The sequence below is a fragment of the Oryzias latipes genome, chromosome 21 (assembly GCF_002234675.1).
Source record: "Oryzias latipes chromosome 21, ASM223467v1".
Lineage (NCBI taxonomy): Eukaryota > Metazoa > Chordata > Actinopteri > Beloniformes > Adrianichthyidae > Oryzias > Oryzias latipes.
In genome coordinates this window covers 30,755,494-30,777,825 of record NC_019879.2, presented here as the reverse complement: position 1 = coordinate 30,777,825, position 22,332 = coordinate 30,755,494, and the positions used below count along the sequence as shown (strand labels likewise).

Genomic DNA, 22,332 nt, shown 5'->3' with positions numbered 1-22,332 from the left:
CCCAGCATCGCACTGCCGTTTACCCCTCTCATTTCCATCTGCTTTTTTCTGCAGAATTTGCCCTTTTAGCCCTGATCATTTACCCCCCCCCCCCCCCCCCCCCCATGCTTCCAGCCCCCTTCCTCTCTTTTGATTTCATTGTCCCAGAACATCCACTCAGTCTTTTTGTGTCTCCGTCCCCCCCCCCCCCCCCGCCTCTTTTTACTGCAGCAGATGAGCTTCAGGTTCTGATTCATCCAATGCTGGAAGGAGGACATTTCTGAACCTGAGGTTCTACAGAACCAGAACCAGAACCTCCACCAGAGACGTCGGAGACCAACGCTCGGCTGCTCAGGTGACGGTTTCAGATCCACGAGGGGATCTGAAACTTTGATGTGGTCGTCAGCAGAAGACTTCCTGGTGGGGGGGTCGGGGGGGGGGGGGGGGTCATTTATTTATTTAATAACCAATCATGCTAAAGCCTTAGTCACAGAAATCTGTACATTGCGCCTGCGTCTCACCTTCCTCCCCCTTCCATGTTGTAAAAGTCGTGACCATCTTCATGACCTGTACAGGTTTGACCATTTGCCTGCAGACGGCCCGCCTCCCCCCCTAAAGAGTTCTCTGGACGACAACACTGAACTTCTGAAGAACCCGGGAAACGTTCAGGGGTGAAGCTAAGGATTCTGGGTAACATTGGATCTACTGGGCAGACAGTTTCGTTTTCTGGAGTCCATAGAAGCTATGGTTGAGTGAAAACACATGTGCAGGAGTAGCATCCCCCCTCCACCATACCACCCATACCCCCCCAGCACCACTCTGCCAAGCTCACTGCTCTGCTCTCTCCAAACTGATTGTTTTCTAATTGGTGCAGAGCCAGAGGTTGTGGTTGTTATGGTAACCTGTGAGGGGCAATTGGACGGGTAACAACATGGTGGGGGGCACAGGTGGTAGGGGCAGCCTTTCAGGGAATCTGAAGCTAGTTCTCACTTAAAGGGATGTCCGCAAAAAAACAGCAGTTTGAGTTTTTGTTCTACGGTTTGAAACTGCTGGAGGGACGACGTTCCTGCAAACGGATCTTTCCGGGACGGCTGAGATTAGGTGTCAGATTTTTACATCTGTTTGGGTTCAAGGGGCAGCTGATTGTGGAGTTATGGATGAAGAGCAGGCCCTCTGATCTATCAGCCCGTCAAAGTTTTACAGACATCCGTGAACCTCAGAGAATAATCCACGGAAAGATGGAGTGCATCCATGGAGTGAACCAAGATGACCCAAAAGCTCAGGAACTACCTCCAAGAGGTCATCAAAGACCTCGCTGATATTCAAGAGGTCATCAAAGACCTCATAGAGATCCAAGAGGTCACCAAAGACCTCACCGACATTCAAGAGGTCATCAAAGACCTCACCGACATCCAGGAGGTCACCAAAGACCTCACCGACATCCAAGAGGTCATCAAAGACCTCACTGATATTCAAGAGGTCATCAAAGACCTCATAGAGATCCAAGAGGTCACCAAAGACCTCACCGACATTCAAGAGGTCATCAAAGACCTCACCGACATCCAGGAGGTCACCAAAGACCTCACCAACATCCAGGAGGTCATCAAAGACCTCACTGATATTCAAGAGGTCACCAAAGACCTCACCGACATTCAAGAGGTCACCAAAGACCTCACCAACATCCAGGAGGTCATCAAAGACCTCACTGATATTCAAGAGGTCACCAAAGACCTCACCGACATTCAAGAGGTCACCAAAGACCTCACCGACATTCAAGAGGTCACCAAAGACCTCACCAACATCCAGGAGGTCATCAAAGACCTCACTGATATTCAAGAGGTCACCAAAGACCTCACTGATATTCAAGAGGTCACCAAAGACCTCACCGACATCCAAGAGGAAGGTCTCAGCTGTCCCAGCAGGGTCAGAGTTCATAACTTCACCATCTAGACTCAAATGTTCTGAAGGGTTGAAGACCAAAACCACAGCAGAGTGAAATGATTAGAAAGACTGTTAGGATCTTTAGGTAAAACTGACGTTTTGTCTTTAAAATATCAGTCAAACATGGTGGTGGTGGTGTGATGGTTTGGTGGTTTATGCAGCTTAAGAATCCAAGAGACTTGCTGTGTCTAGAAAACAGAACAACGTCCTCAAACTGAGGTTCTCTGTAGTTCCGAAGTAAGTAAGTAAGTCTTATTTCACAGATATAATCCCAAAGCGCTGAACAATAAAAACACAGAAACAATCAATTAAGTATGATGTCAAACAAAATAAATAGAATAAAATAAACGTAGAATAGAGATAACAGTAAAACCAGTCAGCTAAAAGCAACTTTGAATAAAAGTGTCTTTAGTTGACTTCTAAAAGAATCAACAGTGTCGGCCACACAGATCCAGCAGGTCCATCTCTAACAGAAAACTGAGGAAGATGATGATGAAGACGTCCTGACTCCAGCCTGAGATGCTGAAAAGACTGGCTGCCATCAAACCGTCTTTTACGTTCCTGAACGGGAAGCGGTTCCTGACGTGGAAACGAATCCTTCTGTTCTGATTGGTGCTGAAGTTCTGGAGGTTCTGTCGGAACACGACAGGAAAGACATCATGTGACGGAATAAAGGATGGACTTTAACCAAAGGACAGGAACTTGTCCTCATCCCAGAGTTGCAGATCAGAAGTGGTCCCACTTTCCCAGAGTGACCCACCAGGGAGGGGGCCTCACAAGACTCTGACGAGGCGGTTTTTGAAATGAACACCGCCGACTGACACAGAGACACGCCCCCTCCCATAAATAAGGGGGCGTCACACGGTGACGGAAATACCATCAGCTTCATCAAAGTGCTGCTGATTAAAGGCCCGTTTGAAGCTTCTGATTCCAAATAAATCATTCAAAGAGAGAAACCTTTATTGAACGCGTGACGACAGGCGCGATCCCCAAACAGCCTGTCAGTCTCTCCTCTCTGTCTGTGGGAAATGGTATCAAGATTTACCCCTAAATTAAATATATCAGGAGAGTTTGCCCCAGGCAACATTTTTGATGTTTGCTTATCTGTCTAATAATTTCCAAAGTCTGCTAATCTGCTGCTCCGTGCATCTTCACCAACATTCAGCAGATTACAGCAGTTCCTCCAAACAGAGCAGAGATATGAAAGAACCGGCTCTGCACTTCTTCCTTCTTTTAGCCCAAAAGTTACTTTGAAGCCCTGCACTTTCACCAGCAGAGACCCTCTGGTCCTCCCTGAGAAGACCAGACCTGAAGCTGGACACCCACCGGCACCGCGGTCACAGGTCTGAACTCAACGTTGGTTGGTTAACATTCTGTACCTGGTCTGTGGCAGAAAGCCGGTCAGCATCCCGCAGGCGCCAACCTTACATCACTTTCTCTGGAGGCCAACGTTGTGACCGGTGAACAGCTCCCACTAACATTTCCCGCCGGGGGACAGGACTTCAGCGTCCGGGGGACAGGACTTCAGCGTCTTCCGTACTGAGACCTGCAGTGAGCACCGTAACAGAGTCTGATCCTATACTGCTGTCACTGCAGACAAGAATGTCAGCGATGTGGGGAATGGGGAGAACCTCACGCTTGGACTCATTCTCTCTTGGTGGAAATGGGAAAACCTAGTGTTGGTGAATAAATGAAGTGTCGTATGTGCGCTGTCCTCGCACACTGGGGAGTAAAGTGCCGTTAAAGCGGACAGGAGAAGAAAGCTGCTGCACATGTGCGGCACGGATCGAGTAGTCCTGATCCCTAAGTCTTTCTTTGCTTTTTCATTATTTTCATTATTGCAAACATTTAAGGAGGTTAATATCTGAAGAAATACTCGAACCGGGAAACAGACGTAAAACGCTTCGAGCAGATGTTGACAGATTTCACGCATGCGGGGACCAATCAGGTTTCTGGTACCAATAAGGTAGCGACAGGGACGTCCAGACAGGAAGTCCCTTCATTCATTAGTGGAGACGATCTGTCTGGTCTATTTGATCCAAAGCACCAATCTGTGGGCATTTCAGCAGTTTCTAACCAGCCGCCGTGTCGTAGCCATTTACTTCTCTGTGCTTCCTGCGTGCACGGAGCGGCACTGACCTCCTCTGACCGCCACGCTCGCTCGCCGCTGACATATCACCTTCGTTTTACTGGAACCATCGATTACTGTCAGCCAATACCTGCACTTTTTCTGTCTGCATCATCAGGTTTCAGGAGGAGATGATGAACCAGGACACACAGCATCCAGACGCTCGCTTTAGGGAAAAGGCATGCTGGGAAAATCGCAGATACATTCAACCAATAGGCTCCAAATAGTTATGGCAAGAAGCTCAAGAAGGTCAGGCTTCAGGAAGACAGGCGTGATGGATTCATCTATCAGGAAGCAGGAACTAAAGCCGTGGAGGAACGGTTCCATGTCATTTGGTCCTTTTGGACCCGACTCTCCCCACTAATATCTCTCAGTGGTTCTCAAGCCGGGGTGGGGATGGGGGGGTTCTGTTCCTTCAACTTGAACCTCTGGAGGTTTTACTGAAAGATTTTTTCTGATCAGATGTAGAAACTTTGCTCGGATGAAGCGTGTTAGCAAAGTCTGGAGGTTTGCTCTTCAGAGATTCGGACTGAATGCAGAGATTTCCTGTTGGTACAAATACCAGAAGATAACCCGGTTCATCCGTTTACCTGCTTTTCCACATCTGAATCTTCAAATCCAGTCATGAACTCGATTTGCAGTGGGAGCTCAGAATACATCTGACAGCCACGGCAAGGAGGGACGCTGTGACAGGTGGAGGGCTGGGCGGTCACGTGACCTACTCTGGAGGCCGGCTCCTGATGCTGCGTTCACACCAAACGTGTTAAATTCACTGCTGGACGTTTGTCCAAAAATCTGGTCATAACTCGACATCCATTGGCCACACTGCTCCATGGAGACACGATGACGTTAAGGTCATCGTGGTGACCTCTACAAAAGTGTCGGTGATCACGTCTCCATAGATTCATGACATCATTCACAGACTCTCCCGCTACGGCGAGCTTCAGCATCTACTGCAGCAGCAGCGTCTGAATGACGGCGCTTTCAGCGGCACTTTTGCTTGACCACTTCCTATCACACGTTAGTCAGAGGCGGAACAAACAAAAATAAAATCAAAAAGGATTATTTCAAATTGTCTCCACACAAATAAAAAAATATGAACCTCAGGACGACAACAATCAGATTTTCCCTCGTGTTGGTTTTGGACTCCGCCCACTGCTGACATCATCAACTGATCACCGGCCAAAGCCGAGTTCCTGATTGGTTGATGTAAACTGTTGGCCAAAGTTCAGACGTTCACATGACGCGCTGTCATCAAGCCTGAAGCTTGATTGGCGCGGCAGTACCTCTGACCGCGTCTGCGAATTAACACTGAAACTACACGCCCCGCCACAAGGGGGCCCCGCCTCAGCTGCTGGGGGTAATGGAGGCGGGGCCGGTCCCAAGATAGCGTTGTTATCCTCCAATAAACTCTGTTTTGGTCTAAAAACCAGCCTATATGAGGCAGCGGCGGCCTCACCTGTGGGTGGTGGCAGGGGACGCCGCCCCGGCGCTCCTCTGCTTGTTGACTTTGGCGTACAGCCTGTCCACGTGCTCATCGTCAGGGACGGCACCTGCGTCTTCAGCGTGACCTCCCTGAAAGCGTGGTGGGCTCTGGGGGGAGGGCCTTTGGGCTGGAGGGGGTGGAGCCATGCCGTAGCGCGGCGCTTGAGGCGGCTGGGGCAGCGGGCTGCTCTCTCTGTCTCTGAACGTCTGAATCCGGGCGTAGTTGGGGTCGGCCTCGTCGTCCTCCACGTCTGGGAACGAGGAAGCTCCAGCCCCCCCCTGCTGCAGCTCCGGATGGGACGCCTCGATTCTGAAAGAGGAACGCGGATCCGGCTTCAGGTCCCGTTAGCTCAGGGTCAAAGGTCAGGAACATGAGAAACCAGCGTTTCTCCTGAGACTGGGAGGAAAATCTTCAGACTTTTACGCTCTGAGAACGAGGTGAGGATCAAGTCCAACGCCTGATTCTGCAAACCAACTCTAGGACACGGAAACCCGTCTCCACGGACGCACAGCCAGGTTCTGGAAAATCAGAAACATCACAAAACATCTGCAGAGCGCCGCCCCACCTCTCTCGCTCTTCCTTCAGCCTTTCCAGCTCGTGGTCGCTCATCAGGTCCGACTTTTGCCGCTGCAGAGCCGCCTTGGCTTCCTTCTTCTCCTCCTTTTTCTTCCCAAATCTGAGAAAAGGTGACGGAAAGAGAAACGATAAAATCACAACCAAAAGAGGAGAGAAACACGTCAGAATGGGAAAAGAATCGTCATGTGGGTGAAAGAGCTCCAATCGTGAGGTTCAGAGAAGGTCTGCTCTGGTTTGGGAGCAAAAGAAGAGGGAAAGAAGTGAGCATGTGTGGTCTTTGAGGTGATCCTCCTCTGCTTCATGGAGGTCCACATCTGTGGAGGCCCGTCTAAACCGTTTCCAGCCGGAGACCTGTGGCTTCAGAAACCTGTTTCAGTCAAAGCTGCTAAATAGTTAATATCTATAACACGCCAACTGTGACCTTATAACACGCTTTATGTTTTATTCATCTGCTGAAGTTACAGATGAATTATTCTTCTCTTCTGCAATATCACCGCGCTCCTTTCCCATGGGGCCGTGCGGCTGCAGATCCATTATTTAGGACGACATCATCGCTGCTTTAAGTTTAATAAAAACAAAGCGGCTCCACAGAAAAAGCTGCTGAGGGTGGAGGGGGCCAAGCCTATTTAGAGGAGAATGTGTGGGGGGGGGGCTCATTTACTGCTTCCTACAGACCTTTTCCTGCTGCTTTTCCCGCCCTCACCTGCCGGCCTTCAGCAGCACCTCTCCGTTCTCCTGGTTCCCTTCTTTTCATTCTGAGCGCCGGCTGAAGGCAGTTTGACGGTAAAACTGACACCTCCCTGCTGACACCTCCCTGCTGTAACGAGGCGAATCTCCGACCGAGGCTTCAAACCTCCAGGCCGGCCTTCAGACCGGAGAGAAGCAGCAGAAAAACGACCCAGCCGAACCTCACAGAGCTGCACCACTGCAGAAACGGAACCTCACAACTGTGAAAAAAATGTCTATAATTTACTATGATGTCATCCAGAAAGTGTTTCTAAAGCAAAAAAATCCTCGTTTGAGAAAAGGGGTCTTAGTGACTAGAAGTTCTGGTAATAAAAACCGTTTCCTAACCCCATTGGCAGATTTATTACTTATTTAAAGAAAAATTGAGAAAATCTTTTGAGTCATTTCTTTGGTGGTGCAACAACTATAAACTCCTCTTGTGGGAAATCAGAGTCACACAAAGAAGAGAGGATGGAACTGTCCCAGGAAACGTTCTACCAACAGAACACCCCAAGACGTCAGAACCCAGACCGGCCTTCAGGACCGCGTTCATGTCAGCAGAACCATCGGCCCAGACTCTCTGCACCCCCCCTACAGAAAAGTGGTTCTAAAAATGAAACCGGCGGATTCTTCCATGTCAGTGTTTCATCAGCAGAAAACAAACTCAGCAAACTCCTGACTGATTAGCTGCAGAGAGAAACTCACCTAATCTGACAGAACTCTTCCCGTTTCTGCTGAGGCTGCAGATTTCCACGGGGGGCACCAAAAGCCCCCCCCCCGCCGTGTCAACAGCCCTGGATAATGGCGGCGCTGCATCGATGTCAGGAGTGCTTTCTTGGCACACGCTCTGATCAATCATCAATGGAATGCTGCTCTGTTTATCGGATTATTGCTGCTGACCAATCAAATGCCCTCCAGCTATAAAGAACCATGGAGACACCCCCTCCCTCCCCCCAAAGAGGCCACACCCAGATTGACCTGCATTTATGCGTTAGTTAGAAATACAGGAACTAAATACCAACAAAGATGCTAAAATGTTTTATATCAGCAGAGTCCAGCAAACTGACAGGAAGTCCTCAAAAGAAAATCCCAGCGGCGGCGGCTCACCTCACTGATGCTGGAATATTAAAACCCCAAGTTTCCAGTTTTCCAGAAAAAACGTCGTTCCAGAGAGGATTTCATTGCAGTTCCTCTGAGGGACTGTAGAAAAAACCTCTACAGGTTCACTCAGCGTCTACCACCTTGACATTACCTGCAGGTCACCTGTGTGACCCGTACAGGTTTGACCATTTTCCACCTGCAGACGGCCCGTCTCCACCCATTAGGACAGAACGTTGGGCGTGTCCAAACTGGAGGGCTGCGTGGTTCCTGGGCTGCATTTGGAGGCTGCTTACGTCACGGCGCCGCGACACGCGCTGTCCAAACCGAGACGGCACCTGGAACATCTGAGGTGGAGACGAACCTGACGGCTGATGGACAAAGTCGTCTGCTTCACTGAAGACCCCAGTGTGACGATGAGGAGAGAAGAAAATCCCTCTGAGAGCATCTCCTCACCTCCTCTGTTCCTCCCTTAACCCCCCCCCCTCACTCACACCGCACACCCCCCCTCCAGAGGGGCTGTCTGATTGACAAGTGTGTGTTAAGCGCACGTGCACGCACACACGCAGATGATTGGCAGGCAGGACATGAGTCAGTGACATCCCAATGACTTCCTGTCATGTTGTTTGAGTGGCAGAGTCCTTCCCCGTTCTGAGCGCGCTCTGTCGCCAGGAGGCGGTGACAGGCGACGTCTGGTCCGGAGACAGCGCACGCCGTTTTTCTCTCTGTGAGGAAAATCGGAAGTACAAAGGGATTCTCCTTTCAGAGGAGGTTTCATCGTCACTTCAGCTTTTGATGGTTTTCAAACAAAACCCTCTTTTTCTCCTTTTCTGATCAGCTGCTTCTCTATGAAAGCAGAGACACTTTGGTTTTCGGAACAGTTTGAGTCCCAAAGCGAGCAGAGGAGGCCGTTTCAAGCCAGAGAACCGTCTGCATCTTCTCGTCCACAGCTTTAAGGCTTTAGCAACACCAGAAACATCTCCAAGATGCTTTAGGACGGTTTTGTACAGGAAGGATCCGCTAGGCTGGTCGACATCTCAGACACAAGCGGCTCCGTTCAGGCTGGAGCTGCTGCTGTGGACGAGGACAGAAACATGCAGGTCTGTCTGACCAAGAGGACAACCAGGACTCACTGGAGGGGTCATCTGACCAACACCACCTCTGGATTCTCCAGGAGGAGCCGCCATCTCCCCAGAACTTACTTTTGGTTCTGGGAACCGGTAACGCACACCGGTCCACAGAGCCTAAGGACATAAGGTGACTAGACAGGTAAGAAGGTGCCGTACCTGGCAATGAGTTCAAAACCAAAATGAGGATGTTCATGAAAGTCAAATATTGTACAGGCAGCCAGTTTCCAGAGACCAGGATGGGGTTCTGTGCTCAGACGTCTTCGTACCACAAACAAATCTGGCTGCAGCCTCGCTGTTGAAGCTTTGGCCGACCCGGCATACGAGGAGCTGCACTAATTCAGCCTGAACCACACAGAAGCCTCCGTCACCATCTCAAGATTTGAAAAAAGACGTAATCTGGCCAAAGCTGCACCTGAAGACAGCAGGACCTGGTTACAGCGTTTATTTGGAGGACCACTTTCAAGTTTCACACCTAGGTTAGAGACCCGACTGTTCAAACGGGGCGAGAGAGAGAGACCAAGACCATGGCTACGTTCACACTGCAGGGCTTAATGCTCAATTCAGATTTTTTGAAAAAATACGATTTTTTTTGCAAGGCCGTTCTCATTTCCAATTAAATGTGAACTTTTGTGATCTCCTGTGTGACCGTGAAATGACCCAGAAGTGACCCGCATGTACAGAAGAGTACTCAACGGTGAACGACGTCACTGTTGTTTGTTGAAGTAGCTAACGTTAACAATGGATGTCAACAACAGTGCTGTCAAAGCTGAGCTCTTTTTGCATTATTACATTCAATAATAACAATAACAATCCTCTCATTTTAAGAAGGCATTGGAGCCAGGATCGTCTGGACCCACTGTTCTGATGTGTATGTGCTGGGGGCCGCGCGTGTGTGTGTGTGTGTGTGTGTGTGTGTGGGGGTGTGTGTGTGTGTGTGTGTGTGTGTGTGTGTAAGAGAGAGAAGAGCGCGTGCAGTGCAGGAGGGAGTGAGGGGGGCAGTGGGGGGCGCATTCATGTTGTGTGTTACGGAGGAAGGAGAACAGTGATTAAAGAAGGTTTCCCCCAGAAGAAATGCTATTGACTCTTTATTAACTCGCTCTGGAGAATCTGAGGGTCCGAACAGGGAAGTGAACCCGAAGGAGGATCCTTCTGTCCCCCGCGCTTCTGACCACGGTCGGAAAGGAAAAAAAGTCATCGCGGGGAAGGTTCAACATGTCGCTCGGCCATTTCGCTGGAAATTTTTTCAAAAACCGCCCGGTTGCGATAAGAGCCCTGGAGTTTGGCCTGAATAGAGCTGTCACCCCAAATATGAATCAATGGGTGACCTCGCTTCCCTTCCACTGACTGGTCTCAGCAGCATCGTCCGCCATGGTCGATGTTTATGTCGTCGTTCCCGCCACAGAATGATGACGTTTGTAGCGTATGGATGACGTACGGGTCGGATTCATGTGGCCTGGCCGTTCAGACGGAGGTCGCATTTGAAAAGATTGGATCTGTGTCGTTCAGACTGTCATGAAAGATCAGATACAGGTCGCATAGGGGCAAAAAAAATCAGAATTGGGTAAACATCTATTACTTCAGGTTATGTCTCATTAAGCCCAAGGAAGTTAGCCAACAACCATAACCGAACTTCATGGGGATACTTCCGTTTCAGTGACTGCATGTCAGATCTGACCAAAATCTAACCTGAAGGACTCAAACCATCAATCATCTAAGGTTTGTCTGAACTACCGGAAACTCCAGAGCCATTTCAGGCTTCAAACTAGAAACTAAAAAAGAGTTTAGTGAAGTCCACCATCCACCTCCTCCTTTATGCCCCAGAGGGGGGGGTTCTCACGCCAACACACCTGAGCGGTCGCACAGCGCCGTCCTGATGGACCCACCGTGCTGATGGGCTGATGGTCCCGATGCCTCTGAGAGGAGCGGCGTCAGAGGGAGGGAGCAGAGCGCAGAAGTGAAAAATAAATAAATGGGACAATCTGATGGGGGGGGTGATTAGAGGCCTGAATGAGAGTCACAGCAGAGACGGGGTCCAGGCTCCACGGCGGCTCTGTCTAATGACGCTGCTGTTTAGCTTTTAGGTTCTGTAAGTACAGCGCTGCCCGATTATCTGCCAGCAGCAACTGGGGGGTCATTATCAAGGATTCCTCATAAATTCACTCTGCTTTAAAGCTGGAAGCTAGCAGCGTGCACGCACACGTGCACACACAAGCAGAAGACAGCAGACCCTCCCCTTCCTCGCCACTTCCTGTGTCATCGCTGACGGGTGTGTGAGCAGCACCCCCGTTTCTTCAGCAGCTCCTCATCCCACCATCAGCTGGAAAGTTCTGGAGGAGGCGGGGCTAGCCGTGGAGGTAAATATGGCGGGTGGCTTTTCAGGAAAGTTTCAGGACGGCGTAGCGACCTGCCTCTCCTCCGAACCATTAGGCCGATCAAATGCGCCCTCAGATGAATGTGACAAATCAGCATCTGGGCCCGGATTGAACTGCACTGAATAGCTCCAATTTGCCCTCTCAGTCTACCACCATTACACGCAATCAAATGCAGATAGGGAGCAGAGCAGAAGGCAGCAGATGGAGAGGCAAAATTGAAATGATTCAAAGATTAAGGGGTGGGGGAGAGGGGGCATTAAGGGGGATGTGACTGCAGAGAGCAGGAGGATGGAAAGGTTGAGATCATCTGCAGACTCTCAGCCTCTTCTGGTGATGAGCGCTGAGGTGTGGAGGACAAGTCCAAACACGTCTCTGAGTGTCTCATGGAGTCTCGCAGCACTCCAGCTGAGTGGGCCGAGCTGGAGAAAGGCATGATGGGATGCGGATGGAGTCCTGCTTACATTACACTACAGATGATGGGGTACACACGCCGTCTTCAGACTAATCTCACAGGCTGGAGGTGAGCAGAGATCTGGGGGGGGTACCTGTCAATCAAATGAATTGATGCATTATTGTGACAACAGAATTAGAAGAAGGGGGGTCGTCCCTGAACACCACATTCCTGCTCTGATGTTGGTCGGACACCTGATCCAAGTGTGAGCTGGACGGGGAAATCTTGACAACATGCAGCCACTCCCACCCACTATTTAGACCAATGACTGTGAGGAGTCCGTGTGATGTCATCACAGTAAACGGTTTATCACGGCTCCAACCAAATGAGTGCAGTCGCCATTTTTCACAATACAGACGCCGCCATGTTGGAGCCAACCCCTACCACTGGAAAGCCGGCTACACCAAATGTGTCAATCAAACATTTCAAATGTCTGATTGGTCAGGTTATAACTTGAATAACTTGAACTACAGAAAATATGAAAAATATGAGGATTTTCAAGAATTGTTAGATAAAGGTACCAGATCCAGAACGGTTCTTCTGACCAATATAATGACTAACAGCTTGTTCACTATAGAAGTCTATGGGATTCTGGCCTCTTGGAGCCACTTCCTGTTTGGAACGCCAGGGGGGCGGAGTCACTCAGTCCAGTTCTCAGATACAGTCAGTGGTTGTGAGTCAATGTTAAAGGAACACAACCACCACCGCTGAGTGGCTGGCTCCCCCCACGAGGGGACAGAACATCATTTACGCCCACCTTATTTGTGCAACTAATGTGTGTGTTCGTGTGTGAAGAGTGGTGGGTGGGGCCTTGTGAGAACACCCCCTGTTGGTCGGCAGTGATGTCCATGCAACCCCTCAATCAAAGGCCCTGTCCGGTGTGCAAAGCTTCAGGGCTTCAGAGCTTCAGGGCTTCAAACCTTCAGAGGTTCAGAGCTTCAAAGCTTCAGGGCTTCAAAGCTTCAGGGCTTCAGAGTTTAAGAGCTTCAAAGCTTCAGAGGTTCAGAGCTGCAGAGCTTCAGGGCTTCAAAGCTTCAGAGATTCAAAGCTTCAGGGCTTCATAGCTTCAGGGCTTCAGAGATTCAGAGCTTCATAGCTTCAGAGCTTCAAAGCTTCAGGGCTTCAGAGCTTCAGGGCTTCAGAGCTTCAGGGCTTCAAAGCTTCAGAGCTTCATAGCTTCAGAGGTTCAGAGCTTCAAAGCTTCAAAACTTCAGAGTTTAAGAGCTTCAAAGCTTCAGAGGTTCAGAGGTTCAGAGCTTCAAAGCTTCAGGGCTTCAGAGCTTCAGGGCTTCATAGCTTCAGAGGTTCATAGCTTCATAGCTTCAAAGCTTCAGGGCTTCAAAGCTTCAGAGCTTCAAAGCTTCAGGGCTTCAAAGCTTCAGAGGTTCAGAGCTTCAAAGCTTCAGGGCTTCAAAGCTTCAAAGTATAAGAGCTTCAAAGCTTCAGGGCTTCAAAGCTTCAGGGCGACAGAGTTTAAGAGCTTCAAAGCTTCATAGCATCAGAGGTTCAGAGCTTCAAAGCTTCAGGGCTTCAGAGCTTCAGAGGTTTAGAGCTTCAAAGCTTCAGGGCTTCAGAGTTTAAGAGCTTCAAAGCTTCAGAGGTTCAGAGCTTCAGGGCTTCAAAGCTTCAGGGCTTCAGAGCTTCAGGGCTTCAAAGCTTCAGAGGTTCCGAGCTTCAAAGCTTCAGAGGTTCCGAGCTTCAAAGCTTCAGGGCTTCAAAGCTTCAGAGGTTCCGAGCTTCAAAGCTTCAGGGCGTCAGAGTTTAAGAGCTTCAAAGTTTCAGAGGTTCAGAGCTTCAGGGCTTCATAGCTTCAGAGGTTCAGAGCTTCATAGCTTCAGAGCTTCATAGCTTCAGAGCTTCAAAGCTTCAGGGCTTCAGAGCTCCAGGGCTTCAAAGCTTCAGAGCTGCAGGGCTTCAAAGCTTCAGAGCTTCAAAGCTTCAGAGGTTCAGAGCTTCAAAGCTTCAAAGCTTCAGAGTTTAAGAGCTTCAAAGCTTCAGAGGTTCAGAGCTTCAGGGCTTCATAGCTTCAGAGCTTCAAAGCTTCAGAGCTTCAAATCTTCAGGGCTTCAAAGCTTCAGAGGTTCAAAGCTTCAAAGTTTCAGGGCTTCAAAGCTTCAGAGTTTAAGAGCTTCAAGGCTTCAGGGCTTCAGAGCTTCAAAGCTTCAGGGCGTCAGAGTTTAAGAGCTTCAAAGCTTCATAGCTTCCGAGGTTCAGAGCTTCAAAGCTTCAGGCTTTCACAGCTTCAGGGCTTCAAAGCTTCAGAGGTTCAGAGCTTCAAAGCTTCAGGGCTTCAAAGCTTCAGGGCTTCAGAGTTTAAGAGCTTCAAAGCTTCAGAGGTTCAGAGCTTCAGGGCTTCAAAGCTTCAGAGATTCAAAGTTTCAGGGCTTCATAGCTTCAGGGCTTCAGAGGTTCAGAGCTTCATGGCTTCAAAGCTTCAGGGCTTCAGAGCTTCAGGGCTTCAAAGCTTCAGAGCTTCAAAGCTTCAGAGCTTCAAAGCTTCAGGGCTTCAGAGTTTAAGAGCTTCAAAGCTTCAGAGGTTCAGAGCTTCAAAGCTTCAGGGCTTCAGAGCTTCAGGGCTTCATAGCTTCAGAGGTTCAGAGCTTCATAGCTTCAGAACTTCATATCTTCAGGGCTTCAGGGCTTCAGAGCTTCAAGGCTTCAAAGCTTCAGGGCTTCAAAGCTTCAGAGGTTCAAAGCTTCAAAGCTTCAGGGCTTCAAAGCTTCAGAGGTTCAGAGCTTCAAAGCTTCAGGGCTTCAGAGATTCAGAGTTTAAGAGCTTTAAAGCTTCAGGGCTTCAGAGTTTAAGAGCTTCAAAGCTTCATAGCTTCAGGGCTTCAGAGGTTCAGAGCTTCATAGCTTCAGAGCTTCAAAGCTTCAGGGCTTCAGAGCTTCAGGGCTTCAAAGCTTCAGAGCTTCATAGCTTCAGAGGTTCAGAGCTTCAAAGCTTCAAAACTTCAGAATTTAAGAGCTTCAAAGCTTCAGAGGTTCAGAGCTTCAGAGCTTCAAAGCTTCAGGGCTTCAGAGCTTCAGGGCTTCATAGCTTAATAGCTTCAAAGCTTCGGAGCTTCAGGGCTTCATAGCTTCAGAGGTTCATAGCTTCATAGCTTCAAAGCTTCAGGGCTTCAAAGCTTCAGAGCTTCAAAGCTTCAGGGCTTCAAAGCTTCAGAGGTTCAGAGCTTCAAAGCTTCAGGGCTTCAAAGCTTCAAAGTATAAGAGCTTCAAAGCTTCAGGGCTTCAAAGCTTCAGGGCGACAGAGTTTAAGAGCTTCAAAGCTTCATAGCATCAGAGGTTCAGAGCTTCAAAGCTTCAGGGCTTCAGAGCTTCAGAGGTTTAGAGCTTCAAAGCTTCAGGGCTTCAGAGTTTAAGAGCTTCAAAGCTTCAGAGGTTCAGAGCTTCAGGGCTTCAAAGCTTCAGGGCTTCAGAGCTTCAGGGCTTCAAAGCTTCAGAGGTTCCGAGCTTCAAAGCTTCAGAGGTTCCGAGCTTCAAAGCTTCAGGGCTTCAAAGCTTCAGAGGTTCCGAGCTTCAAAGCTTCAGGGCGTCAGAGTTTAAGAGCTTCAAAGTTTCAGAGGTTCAGAGCTTCAGGGCTTCATAGCTTCAGAGGTTCAGAGCTTCATAGCTTCATAGCTTCAGAGCTTCAAAGCTTCAGGGCTTCAGAGCTCCAGGGCTTCAAAGCTTCAGAGCTGCAGGGCTTCAAAGCTTCAGAGCTTCAAAGCTTCAGAGGTTCAGAGCTTCAAAGCTTCAGGGCTTCAAAGCTTCAGAGTTTAAGAGCTTCAAAGCTTCAGAGGTTTAGAGCTTCAGGGCTTCATAGCTTCAGAGCTTCATAGCTTCAAAGCTTCAGAGCTTCAAATCTTCAGGGCTTCAAAGCTTCAGAGGTTCAAAGCTTCAAAGTTTCAGGGCTTCAAAGCTTCAGAGTTTAAGAGCTTCAAGGCTTCAGGGCTTCAGAGCTTCAAAGCTTCAGGGCGTCAGAGTTTAAGAGCTTCAAAGCTTCATAGCTTCCGAGGTTCAGAGCTTCAAAGCTTCAGGCTTTCACAGCTTCAGGGCTTCAAAGCTTCAGAGGTTCAGAGCTTCAAAGCTTCAGGGCTTCAAAGCTTCAGGGCTTCAGAGTTTAAGAGCTTCAAAGCTTCAGAGGTTCAGAGCTTCAGGGCTTCAAAGCTTCAGAGATTCAAAGCTTCAGGGCTTCATAGCTTCAGGGCTTCAGAGGTTCAGAGCTTCATAGCTTCAAAGCTTCAGGGCTTCAGAGCTTCAGGGCTTCAAAGCTTCAGAGCTTCAAAGCTTCAGAGCTTCAAAGCTTCAGGGCTTCAGAGTTTAAGAGCTTCAAAGCTTCAGAGGTTCAGAGCTTCAAAGCTTCAGGGCTTCAGAGCTTCAGGGCTTCATAGCTTCAGAGGTTCAGAGCTTCATAGCTTCAGAACTTCATATCTTCAGGGCTTCAGGGCTTCAGAGCTTCAAGGCTTCAAAGCTTCAGGGCTTCAAAGCTTCAGAGGTTCAAAGCTTCAAAGCTTCAGGGCTTCAAAGCTTCAGAGGTTCAGAGCTTCAAAGCTTCAGGGCTTCAGAGATTCAGAGTTTAAGAGCTTTAAAGCTTCAGGGCTTCAGAGTTTAAGAGCTTCAAAGCTTCATAGCTTCAGGGCTTCAGAGGTTCAGAGCTTCATAGCTTCAGAGCTTCAAAGCTTCAGGGCTTCAGAGCTTCAGGGCTTCAACGCTTCAGAGCTTCAGGGCTTCAAAGCTTCAGAGCTTCATAGCTTCAGAGGTTCAGAGCTTCAAAGCTTCAAAACTTCAGAGTTTAAGAGCTTCAAAGCTTCAGAGGTTCAGAGCTTCAGAGCTTCAAAGCTTCAGGGCTTCAGAGCTTCAGGGCTTCATAGCTTAATAGCTTCAAAGCTTCAAGGCTTCGGAGCTTCAGGGCTTCAAAGCTTCAGAGCTTCAAAGCTTCAAAGCTTCAGAGGTTCAGAGCTTCAAAGCTTCAGGGCTTCAAAGCTTCAAAGTATAAGAGCTTCAAAGCTTCAGGGCTTCAGAGCTTCAAAGCTTCAGGGCGAGAGAGTTTAAGAGCTTCAAAGCTTCATAGCATCAGAGGTTCAGAGCTTCAAAGCTTCAGGGCTTCAGAGCTTCAAAGCTTCAGAGGTTTAGAGCTTCAGAGCTTCAGGGCTTCAGAGTTTAAGAGCTTCAAAGCTTCAGAGGTTCAGAGCTTCAGGGCTTCAAAGCTTCAGGGCTTCAGAGCTTCAGGGCTTCAAAGCTTCAGAGGTTCCGAGCTTCAAAGCTTCAGGGCTTCAAAGCTTCAGAGGTTCCGAGCTTCAAAGCTTCAGGGCGTCAGAGTTTAAGAGCTTCAAAGTTTCAGAGGTTCAGAGCTTCAGGGCTTCATAGCTTCAGAGGTTCAGAGCTTCATAGCTTCAGAGCTTCATAGCTTCAGAGCTTCAAAGCTTCAGGGCTTCAGAGCTCCAGGGCTTCAAAGCTTCAGAGCTGCAGGGCTTCAAAGCTTCAGAGCTTCAAAGCTTCATAGCTTCAGAGGTTCAGAGCTTCAAAGCTTCAGGGCTTCAAAGCTTCAGAGTTTAAGAGCTTCAAAGCTTCAGAGGTTCAGAGCTTCAGGGCTTCATAGCTTCATAGCTTCAAAGCTTCAGAGCTTCAAATCTTCAGGGCTTCAAAGCTTCAGAGGTTCAAAGCTTCAAAGTTTCAGGGCTTCAAAGCTTCAGAGTTTAAGAGCTTCAAGGCTTCAGGGCTTCAGAGCTTCAAAGCTTCAGGGCGTCAGAGTTTAAGAGCTTCAAAGCTTCATAGCTTCCGAGGTTCAGAGCTTCAAAGCTTCAGGCTTTCACAGCTTCAGGGCTTCAAAGCTTCAGGGCTTCATAGCTTCAGGGCTTCAGAGGTTCAGAGCTTCATGGCTTCATAGCTTCAGGGCTTCAGAGCTTCAGGGCTTCAAAGCTTCAGAGCTTCAAAGCTTCAGAGCTTCAAAGCTTCAGGGCTTCAGAGTTTAAGAGCTTCAAAGCTTCAGAGGTTCAGAGCTTCAAAGCTTCAGGGCTTCAGAGCTTCAGGGCTTCATAGCTTCATAGCTTCAGAACTTCATATCTTCAGGGCTTCAGGGCTTCAGAGCTTCAAGGCTTCAAAGCTTCAGGGCTTCAAAGCTTCAGAGGTTCAAAGCTTCAAAGCTTCAGGGCTTCAAAGCTTCAGAGGTTCAGAGCTTCAAAGCTTCAGGGCTTCAGAGATTCAGAGTTTAAGAGCTTTAAAGCTTCAGGGCTTCAGAGTTTAAGAGCTTCAAAGCTTCATAGCTTCAGGGCTTCAGAGGTTCAGAGCTTCATAGCTTCAAAGCTTCAGGGCTTCAGAGCTTCAGGGCTTCAAAGCTTCAGAGCTTCAGGGCTTCAAAGCTTCAGAGCTTCATAGCTTCAGAGGTTCAGAGCTTCAAAGCTTCAAAACTTCAGAGTTTAAGAGCTTCAAAGCTTCAGAGGTTCAGAGCTTCAGAGCTTCAAAGCTTCAGGGCTTCAGAGCTTCATAGCTTAATAGCTTCAAAGCTTCAAGGCTTCGGAGCTTCAGGGCTTCAAAGCTTCAAAGCTTCAGAGGTTCAGAGCTTCAAAGCTTCAGGGCTTCAAAGCTTCAAAGTATAAGAGCTTCAAAGCTTCAGGGCTTCAGAGCTTCAAAGCTTCAGGGCGAGAGAGTTTAAGAGCTTCAAAGCTTCATAGCATCAGAGGTTCAGAGCTTCAAAGCTTCAGGGCTTCAGAACTTCAGGGCTTCAAAGCTTCAGAGGTTTAGAGCTTCAAAGCTTCAGGGCTTCAGAGTTTAAGAGCTTCAAAGCTTCAGAGGTTCAGAGCTTCAGGGCTTCAAAGCTTCAGGGCTTCAGAGCTTCAGGGCTTCAAAGCTTCAGAGGTTCCGAGCTTCAAAGCTTCAGAGGTTCCGAGCTTCAAAGCTTCAGGGCTTCAAAGCTTCAGAGGTTCCGAGCTTCAAAGCTTCAGGGCGTCAGAGTTTAAGAGCTTCAAAGTTTCAGAGGTTCAGAGCTTCAGGGCTTCATAGCTTCAGAGGTTCAGAGCTTCATAGCTTCAGAGCTTCATAGCTTCAGAGCTTCAAAGCTTCAGGGCTTCAGAGCTCCAGGGCTTCAAAGCTTCAGAGCTGCAGGGCTTCAAAGCTTCAGAGCTTCAAAGCTTCATAGCTTCAGAGGTTCAGAGCTTCAAAGCTTCAGGGCTTCAAAGCTTCAGAGTTTAAGAGCTTCAAAGCTTCAGAGGTTCAGAGCTTCAGGGCTTCATAGCTTCAGAGCTTCATAGCTTCAAAGCTTCAGAGCTTCAAATCTTCAGGGCTTCAAAGCTTCAGAGGTTCAAAGCTTCAAAGTTTCAGGGCTTCAAAGCTTCAGAGTTTAAGAGCTTCAAGGCTTCAGGGCTTCAGAGCTTCAAAGCTTCAGGGCGTCAGAGTTTAAGAGCTTCAAAGCTTCATAGCTTCTGAGGTTCAGAGCTTCAAAGCTTCAGGCTTTCAGAGCTTCAGGGCTTCAAAGCTTCAGAGCTTCAAAGCTTCAGGGCTTCAAAGCTTCAGGGCTTCAGAGTTTAAGAGCTTCAAAGCTTCAGAGGTTCAGAGCTTCAGGGCTTCAAAGCTTCAGAGATTCAAAGCTTCAGGGCTTCATAGCTTCAGGGCTTCAGAGGTTCAAAGCTTCATAGCTTCAAAGCTTCAGGGCTTCAGAGCTTCAGGGCTTCAAAGCTTCAGAGCTTCAGAGCTTCAAAGCTTCAGGGCTTCAGAGTTTAAGAGCTTCAAAGCTTCAGAGGTTCAGAGCTTCAAAGCTTCAGGGCTTCAGAGCTTCAGGGCTTCATAGCTTCAGAGGTTCAGAGCTTCATAGCTTCAGAACTTCATATCTTCAGGGCTTCAGGGCTTCAGAGCTTCAAGGCTTCAAAGCTTCAGGGCTTCAAAGCTTCAGAGGTTCAAAGCTTCAAAGCTTCAGGGCTTCAAAGCTTCAGAGGTTCAGAGCTTCAAAGCTTCAGGGCTTCAGAGTTTAAGAGCTTCAGGGCTTCAGAGTTTAAGAGCTTCAAAGCTTCATAGCTTCAGAGGTTCAGAGCTTCAAAGCTTCAGGGCTTCAGGGCTTCAAAGCTTCAGAGGTTCAGAGCTTCAAAGCTTCAGGGCTTCAGAGTTTAAGAGCTTCAAAGCTTCAGAGGTTCAGAGCTTCAGGGCTTCAAAGCTTCAGGGCTTCAGAGCTTCAGGGCTTCAAAGCTTCAGAGGTTCAGAGCTTCAAAGCTTCAGGGCTTCAAGGCTTCAGGGCTTCAAAGCTTCAGAGGTTCAGAGCTTCAAAGCTTCAAAGCTTCAGAGTTTAAGAGCTTCAAAGTTTCAGAGGTTCAGAGCTTCAGGGCTTCATAGCTTCAGAGCTTCATAGCTTCAGAGCTTCAGGGCTTCAGGGCTTTAAAGCTTCAGAGCTTCAAAGCTTCAGAGTTTAAGAGCTTCAAAGCTTCAGAGGTTCAGAGCTTCAAAGCTTCAGGGCTTCAGAGCTTCAGGGCTTCATAGCTTCAGAGGTTCAGAGCTTCATAGCGTCAGAGCTTCAAAGCTTCAGGGCTTCAGGGCTTCAAAGCTTCAGAGGTTCAGAGCTTCAGAGATTCAGAGTTTAAGAGCTTCAAAGCTTCAGGGCTTCAAAGCTTCAGAGTTTAAGAGCTTCAAAGATTCAGAGGTTCAGAGCTTCAAAGCTTCAGGGCTTCAGAGCTTCATAGCTTCAGAGCTTCAAAGCTTCAGGGCTTCAGAGCTTGAGGGCTTCAAACCTTCAGAGGTTCAGAGCTTCAAAGCTTCAGGGCTTCAAATCTTCAGAGGTTCAGAGCTTCAAAGCTTCAGGGCTTCAGAGTTTAAGAGCTTCAAAGCTTCATAGCTGCAGGGCTTCAGAGCTTCAAAGCTTCAGACCCCGATGGCTTCAGCTCTACCTTCAGACTACAGGAGATTTATGAAACGGTTTTCAGAAATCCAGACTCCAGTTGAAACGGGAATCTACATTTCTAACCTCCATTAACCAAAAGTGGATGGAAGGATCAGGAGAAAGAAGCAGCTTTCTAAATGCCAATGAAATAAAGGAGGATTTCACTCAAATTAGGAACATTTCTATTAACCCAGCAGACAGTTGGAATTCATTGGCCCTGGCCTTTTATTAAACGCTGCTTATGCATCATGAAATTTAATTTAAAACTTTGAGATTCAAAGGAGGCTTTCAAGGAAACTTTAAAGAGAAAAACAAGTAAATGTCACAGACGCTGCTGCAGACGCTCTTTAATTTCATTTGTTCTCCAGAGAAAACACACAAAACGGCTTTTTGCCACACAAAAAGACACACAATCATTTATCAGCTCTGGCAAATTGTTGCTGGCTGGATGTGGTTTGTGGAATCTGGAGGCAAATATATATTTCTGGCAAGTAAAAAAGGTTTGATGGCGTTTACATTGGTATGTGGCTAACAAAGACGGCGTTTGGGGAGGAGCCTCCGTGATGGCGAACGCTGCATGAAAGAGAAGCTTTCAGCAGGAAAAACAGGAAGGTGACTGAGAGAAACGTAAAGAAAATGCAGCCTGGTTATGTTTAATGGCTTCGTTTGAGCTTGAATGAAGCTGCAGTTCTGATGGTTTCTGTGAAATCTGGAAGCGTTTTGGGGGTTCTGGTTCACACAGAGGCTTTTGTGAGAACACCGTCCACCTCCTTTTCCTCTGATGAGTATCTCGGTAATGCTGGCGTGAAACTGCACTTCACCCAAAGCCACGGCGGCGTGAAGGCTCGCACCCGTCACCGAAGGCGTTCTGGGCTCCTGCGGCGGTTCCGAGCACCCACCAGTTTGCTTCACCTTAGACTGGATCATAGGGTGGTGGTGTGTTTTTGGGGGGGTCAGAGGGTCACGGAGGCAAAAAGTGATCAAAACTGAATAATCAGTTCTGAAGAAAACCTGCATGTTTGATCCAGACGTTTTCCAGAAGAATAAAAGGGAAACGTCAGGAGCCTGAGCGCCACGACAGCAGAGGAGTGTCCTGCACCTCTGTCGGACTTCCTTTGACACTTCTTAGATTAGATTAGATCAGATTAGCAAAGACGGAAGAGTTCTGAAAGGAGCCCAGATCTGTGCAGAAGGTTGGTGGTTTGGAAAGCTGTTGCCGTGAAGGCTCCTGGTAACGCCGTCAGTCTGTGATGACACGTAACCACGACGACGGAGGAGTCTTGGAGCACTTTTCAAAAGCTGGACTCGGACAAAGACTCGTCCAACTCTCCGGAAAAAGTGAGATTCAAATGTAAAATAACAGATGAGGTGAGCAGACAGAAACATCTGTTTCTCCGATTCAAACCGACACACGTTGGAGCTGAGAACTCATAAACGGAAAGAACTTTCCGAATGTCAGGTGTAACCTTCACCTGTGATTCTCCCGAAGCAAACAGAAGCAGCGTTTTCTGATGGAAACTTCCATGAGTGCACGTTTGCAGCCTTAAAGACACTCCTGAGAGATCAGCAGGACCTCCTGCCTCTCAGGACACACAGGTCC

At 48.5% G+C, this 22,332-nt stretch overlaps 1 protein-coding gene across 1 annotated transcript in view; it reads right to left on the bottom strand.

Moving 5' to 3' along the window:
- Window positions 1-5,513: 5,513 nt before the first annotated feature.
- Window positions 5,514-22,332, bottom strand: part of LOC101160056 (partitioning defective 3 homolog B) — a gene marked incomplete in the record, with an annotated part of 92,878 nt that continues 76,059 nt past the window's right edge. Inside the window, 2 exon segments of the mRNA XM_023950478.1 lie at window positions 5,514-5,843; window positions 6,100-6,210. Of these exon segments, the coding sequence (XP_023806246.1) occupies window positions 5,610-5,843; window positions 6,100-6,210 (345 nt within the window).